This window comes from Chinchilla lanigera, unplaced genomic scaffold, assembly GCF_000276665.1.
Source record: "Chinchilla lanigera isolate Chin_1 unplaced genomic scaffold, ChiLan1.0 scaffold00014, whole genome shotgun sequence".
In the NCBI taxonomy this organism is placed as follows: domain Eukaryota; kingdom Metazoa; phylum Chordata; class Mammalia; order Rodentia; family Chinchillidae; genus Chinchilla; species Chinchilla lanigera.
In genome coordinates, this window is record NW_004955415.1 from 12,588,265 (window position 1) to 12,597,739 (window position 9,475).

The window sequence follows — 9,475 nt, forward strand, 5'->3', positions numbered from 1 at the left end:
ATTGGGTGAAGGTCGGGGCGTTGTCGTTGACGTCGGAGACCAGCACTGTGATGTTGTGCTGGGTTTGGAGCCTGGGTGTGCCCAAGTCGGTGACGGTGATGGTGATGTTGTACTCGGCTCTACTTTCTCTGTCCAGGGCTTTTTCGGAAACCAAAGTGAAAAAGTTTTTGATGGTTGGTTTCAAGATAAAGGGGAGGTCATCTTGAATAGAGCACACCATTCTCCCATTGTCCCCAGCATCATGATCTCGAACACTAAAAAGGGCAACGAGGGTCTCCGAGGCGTTCTCTGGAATTGTGTTTGTAATTGACGACATGATCACTTCAGGTAGGTTGTCGTTTATGTCTAGCACTTTAATTAGAAGAGCGCATTTTTCTGAAAGACCCCCACCATCTGTTGCCTGAATATTTATAGAGTAGGATTGAGTGGTTTCAAAATCCAGCTGCGATCTCAGATTGACTTCCCCAGATAGTGGGTTGATTTCAAAGGTTTTACGAATATCTTCTGATGCATGAAAGAATGTGTAGGATAATTTCCCATAATTTCCTGTATCTAAATCCTTGGCAGATACGGTGATAATCCAGGAACCGATAGGTGTATCCTCTAAGACCTGCACCTCATAGAGATCCTGAGCAAACTCAGGGGAGTTGTCATTGATGTCCAAGACTTTGACGAGAACTAGTGTTGTACCAGACCTGGGCGGAGATCCACCATCCAGTGCTGTGAGTGTCAGTCTAAGCTCAGACTCCATCTCATGATCTAACACTTTTTGTAGAACTAACTCTGGGTATATCTTTCCATCACTGCCGTCTTGAATTTTAATATAGAAATGAGAAATGGGGCTAATTGTGTAGTTTTGAAGACTGTTGCTTCCTACATCCAGATCTTGAGCACTTTCCATTAAGAATGTTGTTCCAATAGTTGCACTTTCTGATATTTTAATAAGTATTTCTTTGTCCAGGAATGTAGGGGCGTGATCATTTATATCTCTGACATGCAGCTCAGCCTGAAAAAACTGCAAAGGTTTTTCCAATACCACTTGAAAATGCAGCACACAGGGCTCAGTGGAGCTGCACAGCTCTTCTCTGTCCAGTTTCTCATTTAAGAGTAAATATCCCGTCATCAAATCAAGGTACAAATGCTTTTCTCTATCATCACACACTACTTGGGCCTCCCGTGAGGACAGCTCCTCCAACCCCAGCTCCAGGTCCCTTGCCAAATTAGCCACAAAATAGCCAATTTCAATTTCTTCTGCTATGGAATAGCTCAAAGATTCAATACCCGCCTGCGACAATCCCAGCAAAACAAAGAAAACCAGCACTTGCCTTTTCTGCAGAGTTAGCACCCCTCTCATCCCCATGGTTTCTTCAGGAAAGCTTTTTTTGTGGAAAATTAAAGTTCAGCCCTAAGTATGGAAGATGAAACTCTGATTTTTTTAGTGGGAGAGCCCTGCGCAGAATGTAAACTTGCAGCAGCTCCTTTAATACCTCTTTTCTGGGTGGGTTTGATGTTCTCTGTTCCGATAATAGAGCCCACAGTGCTAGCTATGTACTGTTGTCATCTTATCCTGTAGCGCCACCATGTGTCTCTATGATTTTTTCATTAATTATTTTTCCTCTTTGAAAAAGAAATTCATAAAAACAGTCCCATGTATCATATTTTGCCCTTGCAATACCTAATTATCTGTAATAGGTAAGGCTTTTAAAAATATAACTATAATACCGCTATCATAATCAATAAATTTAGAAATATTTTTATATAATTTTTATCCTGTATTTGGTTTTCCCAAATTCTTTCCAAAATATTATTGGTTTGTTTAAAGCAGAATCCAAATAATGTCTGTACTCTGCACTGAATTACCACTGCTTCGAATGCTTGACACAAAAGAGTCCATTAAAGTATATTAAACTAAAGAAATGTTTTGTCCAGGTTATTTCATAAGAATTACAAATAAATATTTGTTGATTTCAGTCAATTACAGTTAGTAACATCATTTTCCAGGTAATATATACCATGAAAAGAATGCATAAAATTTATTAAATATATCAAGTATAGGAGTATTAGAATCCTCCTTTTTGTGTTAAAAATATACATGTAAGCACATGACACAAGATAGAGATAATATTTGTCTTTATGGAGATTACAGGCTAGAAAATTTGGCAGAGCAGTAACTCAAATGTGTCATAATGATGCTTAGATAAAGATTAATATAGAAATACCTAGAAGTGACATGTATCTGTGTACCTAGGAGGCTACATAAGATAGTGGTTGCAAATACAGTTTTGGGAACCAAAATGTCAACATTAGAATCCTGGGTATGCCATTTGCTCTCTAATTATTTGGCAAAATTATGTATCTCCGTTTCCCTGCCTATAGACTAGGATACTATGGTAATCTGATTATTATCATAGGAAATAGTAAGTTAATATTTACAATGTAGCTGGTAAATGCCACTTATATATCTGTTGACAAATAAGATAATTAGAATCTTTGGCCAGGAGTGTTGCTTAGTGGTAGAGCGAGTGCTTAACATGCTTGGCGTGACCCTGGGTTCAATAAAACAAAATTTAATCCATACATTGTCTCTGTATTGAATATATACAGACTGTTCTCACCTGTCACTATTCCCTACACAATACAGTGTAACAACTACTTAATTAGCACTTATATTGTAATAGATATTAAAAATAATCTAGAGCATACTTATGTGCAAATTGTTCTATTGATGTGCAAATTATGCTCTATTTCATAAAAGGTTATCTGTAAAAGGCTCTTTCTTTCTTTCTTTCTTTCTTTCTTTCTTTCTTTCTTTCTTTCCTTCCTTCTTTCTTTCTTTCTTTCTTTCTTTCTTCCTGGGACAGGGTCTCACTATGTAGTTCAGGCTGGCTTTGAACTCACTATGTAGTCAAGGCTAGACTTCAACTGTCAGCTATCCTCCTGCCTCAGCCTCCCAAGTGCTGGAATTACAGGTGTACACCACCACACTGATTCAGTACTCTATTTTTTTTATTATTATTATTATTTTGCTTTTTTTCAGGTACTGGGAATCGAACTCAGGACCTCGCGCTTGCCAGGCAGGCGCTGTGCTGCTGAGCTAAATCCCCAGCCCCAGTACTCTATTTTTAAAAAGAGGCTTTAGCATCTGTGAATTTTGATATCCACTTAGTCTTACAGGCAATTTTCTGTGGATACCAGGATGAACATATGGACTGCTCTAGGATAATCAAGCAAAAGTGTGTCAAGTAGGAATAGAAAAGTTTTATCTTAAAGAAGCATGTTCTTGGGGACTGGGAATTTAGCTCAGCAGCACAGCACCTGCCTGGCAAGTGCAAGGTCGTGAGTTCAATTCCCTGTACCAGAGAAAAAAACAAAAAGAAGCATGTTCTTTTAGACAGGAGAGGGAAAGAAGTATCTTTTAATAAAACACTGATGTCCAGAGTTCAAAATCATGCGAATAGCATTCCAAGAAGATGGGGAATAGCAACAGCAGCAAATGCTTCAGAAAAGTCAAGAAAAACTAGGTATTAAAATTGTCTATTAGATTTAAGACGCTGACAAAGGTGGGGAACTCTGATCAATGTCTGCTAAAATCTGTACTCCTTTTCTGCAATTAATAATAATAGTAATACAGTAAACACTTGTTTGATCAATTTTGCATGCCTATTTATGGTATGAAAAACTACTTTGAAGATAAAGATATGCAATATAACAACCATTGTAAATTTCCTATAATCTTATTTTGAAATTCCCTACATTTGTATTGTTTTAAAATTTTTATTCTCTTTAAAATAAAAAGGATTAGTACAATTATATTAAAAATAATAATAGTAACAATAATGATAAACTTTACCGTGACATAAGGCTGCTGATATACACTGCTTGTCCCAGCATCCTTTGTAGTTAGGTAAGCATTGTGAGCAGAAATTTTGCTTATCATTTTCAGGTCTGGACCAGAGGAAATACGGATGTGCCTATTCCTTCTAAGCCATATAGAACTGAAATGTGGTAATGACCTAGCTGTAGCCATATAGATTGTGACAATACCTTAGAGAATGTTGGAGCAATTACTTGGAATGAAGTTTGTTTCCAAGAGGACCATTTACGGAACAAAGTTACTTTATCTTAACCATTTGCATTGGAATTAACGCATGAAAGAGATGTAGTTGCATCTCTTTGTTTCAGCAACATAACATTTACTTAAACACACTAGCATTTCAGTAGAGTGCTTGAAATGGAAATTAGTTTGTCCTTGTTTGAAAAAGACCAGGGATGAGTGAGAAAAATGGGCATAGACAACACTTTTAAGAATTTATAAAAGAAGAAAAGGCTATAAAAAATGGGAATAGATTAGTATCAGAGAAGTTAGACTCAGCTTTTTTTCCACTACCAGAGTCTTTGCACTGAGCTACATCTCCAGCCCTTTTTACTTTTTTTTTATTTTTTATTTTGAGACAGGGTTTCTCTAAGTCACTAAATTGATCAGGTTGGGATTGAACTTGAGGTACCTCCCCTCTATCTTCCTGAGTGCTAAGATTACAGGCATAGGCCACCATGCCCGATCTTGGAGTTCTTTTTAAGAGTGGAAAAACTTAAAAATATTGACATATAGTATTCAGTAGAGAGGGAAAATTTAAGATACACAAGACATAGTCAATGTGAGGTCCCTAGAGGGTGGTTGGAGATGAGATACCACATGTGCGGGGATGAGATTTAGGTGGGAGGACTAGACACTGTCAAAGCTGTAGACTTGTGGAGAAGAAATGGAGGTAATGTTCATCTGATGCATTCTATTTTGTCTGTAAGGCAGTAAGCTAAAAGATGGGTACTTAAGTGGTAGGATGAGAATTTTAAAGTAAGACACATATGTTTTAAATAGTTGTGGAGACTGGAAGAGAAAGCTAATTAGAAAAATTACAAAAGGATTTCTTGGTCTCAAAAGTCCAATTATGTTTGGGTATGAAAAATTTATAGTGGCAGTAGTATTGATAATTTTGTAAGTTTTATGTTACAGAGGGTAGCAGTTCAGGTGAAAGAAAGGAGAGAATTACATATTTATCTGGAGTGCAGCTTCATCAGGTAGTTTTTGTGAAGGAAAATTGAATGACTGAATGGAGGAGATGAACGTGAAAATGAATGGGAGTGGCAAACCAGGGAATCAACTGGCTATAAAGGAAATTAAATCCAGTGGGGGGTTGACAGGTTGTATCAGTATCATGGGATGGGAATCCTGATAAAGTCAGTGACAAAGATGTGCACCCCCCCAAGCAAGATATTATAGGAGTATCAGGATTTGAGGTTGAAAGGACTCGAGAAGAATAATGTAATTGTAAAAGTGTAATTACATTCTTTTCTTTCAATACTGTTGACTAATTCCAAGCTAAACTGGTACTTGGTATTTTGTTTTGTTTTGTTTTGTTTTTTCCGGTACCAGGAATTGAACTCACGACCTTGCTCTTGCCAGGCAGGAGCTGTGCCGCTGAGTTAAATCCCTAGCCCCCATGGTACTTGTTTTTTATTGGTGAAAATTTTCAAGCAATTGTCAGGCTTGGTGGACAAGTTAGATTACACACCTGCAATCTTGGCCACTTGGGAGACTGAGGCAGAAGGACTGAAAATTCAATGCCAGCCTGGACAATTTAGGAATACCATGTCTTAAAAAAGGAAAGGACTAGGGATATAATTGAGTGCAAAGGCCATGGGTGCACTATCTAGTACTGCATTAATAAACTAATGAATGAATGAATAAATATGTAAGTAAAGTGAAATGAAAATAGCCGGGGATGTAGCTCAGTGGTAGAGCAACTACAGGTTCAATCCCCAGTACCAAAAAAAATCCATTCTAGGCAGCTTGGTTGTATCTTACATCTCCATTTTCTAAATAGCTTTCTCTCACCGGTTGTAAAGCCATTTTCTTAATTAATATGAACATATAGTCCTTTATTATAAAATTGGCTAATGCAGCTTGATTTTTATGCACTAACTTAAGGTTAGCTATAAATGAGATATTTGAAAAATAATAGAAAACCTGTTCTTAGCAATACATTTTGAGAGAATCAAGTGGTTACTTGTATCTGGACATATGAGTTCTTGAAAGTTTGGTCACTCTCCATTACAATTTTTCTGTAAATAGAGACATATTGTTGCTCATACATCTTGAAATACTTGAGACATTAGGTCAAATATCTAGTCCTTATCTCTCCTGTTGCACCTACTGGATTTTTCTACCTGGGTAGTTAGAATTGCTCTTTGTACCTCCACCATGATAGATAAGAGAAAACCCAGTTTACTTAAGACTGCATGCTGCTAGAACCATCCCATCTTTATTTGTGACAGCTTTATTAAGCTATCACTTATGTAACTTACATTCCATAGGATATAAGTTCATCCATTTAAAGTGCATAGTTTAGTGGGTTTTTTTTTTTGTGTGTGTGTGTGCATCTTGTAGTGTGCAGTTATCACCAGTCTCTAATCTGGAACATTTTCATCATCCCTAAAAGAAATCTTGAATGCAAATTAACATTTACTTTCCATGCACACATTTCCCCCAGTCTTAGGCAACCACTGATGTGCTTTTTGTCTCTATAGATTTGCCTAGTTTGACCATTACATATATACAGAATCATACTATATGTGATATTTTATGACTAGGTTCTCTTGTTTTGCATGTTTTTGAGATTCGTTTCTATTCTTTATTCCATTTTGTTGCTGAATAATAATCCCTTTATCATATTGTCCATTTATCAGTTGATGGACACAGGTTATTCCCAATTTTAGTTATTATGATAATATTTGTATGAATATCTTGTATAAATTGTTTTGTATACTCATATGCTCTTACTTCTTTTGGCTAGATACATAAGAAGTGACTTTCTGAGTATATGTTTAACATTTTGAAGAGTTGCCAAACTGTTTTCCAAGGTGTTATAACATTTTATGATCCCAGCAGCAATGCATGAGTTCTCCAATATTTTCATATCCTTATCAACCCTTGTTGTCTTCTCCTTTTGATTTTAGCTAGTCTAGTCCACATAAACTGGTCATTTTTACTTTTTATTTTTGTAGTGTATATATTTTTCTAGAATGCTGTGATGCTTTGTGTCTGTTTAAGCACATAATTCTTAATAGCTGCCTTGCCAAGTGCATGAGGACACAAAGTAAACATAGTACTTAGCTTTTGATTTACCAATATCTGCAAGTTTTTGTACTCTATGTAAAAAAGCTCTCATATAGGGACAAAAAATTGCTCCTATTTCTATTACTGAAATAAAATTTAGAATTTAATTAGTCTGCATGGCATAATTGACTTATTTTCTCCTCATTTTTCTTGGATGCAAAGATTCCAAGTTGGTCCACACAACTCAGTAGACTGATAGTGAAATCTTGGCTTTCAAGAGGTGTAAACATCGGGTTATCTTGGATACACTATAATTGCACTTTGAAGTATTACAAGTTGACTAATACAGAGGCCCTCTACAATGTTAAGATAAAGTTTTAAGCTATCTTCAAGAGGCAGTTATGGCATTGACTCTAGTTTGTGGAATCCAAAGCAATCATTTTAATCATTTTCACTTGTTTCCTCTTTCCCATGCCTACTCTCTGTCACATGTACACATACACCCCCAGACATTTTCTCTACGGTTATTTATTTGTTCATATGTATTTTCCTTGTAGACTTTAGACTTTTTGATGAAATTTCTTTGGGAAACTTCCTTTCACAAACACGGATGCTTTCCCTGCCTGTAATAGATTCAGGTCATTAGAAGCAAAAATGTTTGGTTGATTATCATGCAAGATAAGACAAAGCTTTCTCCTAGGATGGATTTTTTTTGAGACAGTGTCTCACTTTGTAGCTCAGGCTAGCCTCCAACTCATGGAGATCCTCCTGCCTCAGCCTCCCAAGTGCTGGGATTACAGGCGTGTACCACCATGCCTGGCTCCTAGATTGAGTTTTTTTTTTTTAAGTTAGACGCCAAAAGTGTATCTTTTGATATTTATTGTTCCACATATATCACACTTTTGTATCTCCAAGAAAAGTGTCTATTAAAGTTTGAATTGCTACCCATTAATAGATTATGAGGTCAACTGAGTGGATTGTGATCATATCTAAAACATTAAAACAGTGGAAAATATGTTGCATCACAAAAGTAAGCATTGCTTACAAAACATTTCTATTATGTTTGTGTGCTGCAAAATACCTATAACATAATTTTACTATCATGGCTTAAAAGTTTTAAAATTAGTGCTTAGCATATGTACATTAAATGCTAAAACACTGGCAAAAATATACACATTAAGACACAATCCTACTTTATACTGTATAGCTAATACTCTGGTGCTGGTGTTCAGCTTGGCCTCATTCTGGCTTTGTAACATTTGTAATATTACTAAAATAGCTGGAAAATTACAGCGTCATATTCCAAAATTCTGTGAGTGTCCTCGATATCAGTAACCTTCAGAATCTTACAACACAAGTAAGGAAGCCTTATTAAAAAACTGGTCTTCTCCTTCCTCCTTCTCCCTGTCTCTCTCCCTCTCCTTCTTTCACTCTTCTTATTTTTTCCTCTACCATAGACATCAAAACTGGGGCTCTTCCACTGTGTAATATGCAGAGCACTTCTTCTGGTTCTTTCTAACCAGGACTTGATCTTTGTAGTATTGTACCATATGCTTTCAAGTGTATTTTCAAGTCTGATAGCATTTTAAATGTTAATTAAAAATACAGTGGATTTAAAAAGTAACACAGTAGTTGAAAATAGCAATCATAATTAAGCCACAAGAACTACAAACAGCAAATGAAGAAATGCTTTAAGATTTAAGTTACTTTCAAAGATGTCTTTTATTTTACCATAAGCATAAACGCGGGTGCAACTTCAACTGCAGAGAGGGACAAGAGAAAGGTCATTTTTGTCTAACTCAGGAATTCCTAAAACAACAAAAACTCCTGGGTGAGAGCATAAATTGCCTAACTACAATTAAAGATAAAACATTCATACAACAGTAAAGCTAGGGAGACTTGAGCTTGGGTGGAGTTCAGTGGTGGAGCACTGGGCTGAAGTTTCATCGCCGGCAAAATTTTTAAACAGCAAAATTGGAGTTCCTTAAGTTATGAAAAACAAAATTCAATGGTCAAAAGGAAATACAAAAGGAAAATCAAAGCGATATGTGACAGCGAAAATTTTGTCCACCACGATCAAATTCTGTATCTCAGTAACTTAGGGATAAATGGCAGAAACATTGCATAGTAATCAGATCGCTACGAGAACCCAAAACTATTCCGGACAATAGCATTTCCTCCTGTTTCTTGCCCAGCACTCTGGGGCGGGAGGTTGGGGAAAACTGGCTTAAAGAATTTGAAATCATCTGTCCCAGTACCCCCAGAGAGACACACCTCATACTGGTAGCTGTGGGCCAGGGTCCCGGCGCCGCTGACGTCCAGCAGGCGGGCCGGGAAGGGGCCCTCGGGCGCCGGAGCGCC

The 9,475-nt window shown here is 36.9% G+C and overlaps 2 protein-coding genes across 2 annotated transcripts in view; both read right to left on the reverse strand.

Moving 5' to 3' along the window:
• The window catches only part of LOC102030626 (protocadherin beta-18), a 12,164-nt gene extending 10,428 nt beyond the window's left edge, over window positions 1-1,736 (reverse strand). Inside the window, exon 1 of the mRNA XM_005381126.2 lies at window positions 4-1,736. Coding sequence (XP_005381183.2) covers window positions 4-1,360 — 1,357 coding nt within the window. The 5' untranslated portion in view covers window positions 1,361-1,736. The remainder of the gene's footprint in view (window positions 1-3) is intronic.
• The window catches only part of LOC102003539 (protocadherin beta-10), a gene marked incomplete in the record, with an annotated part of 53,616 nt that overhangs the window by 32,545 nt on the left and 11,596 nt on the right, over window positions 1-9,475 (reverse strand).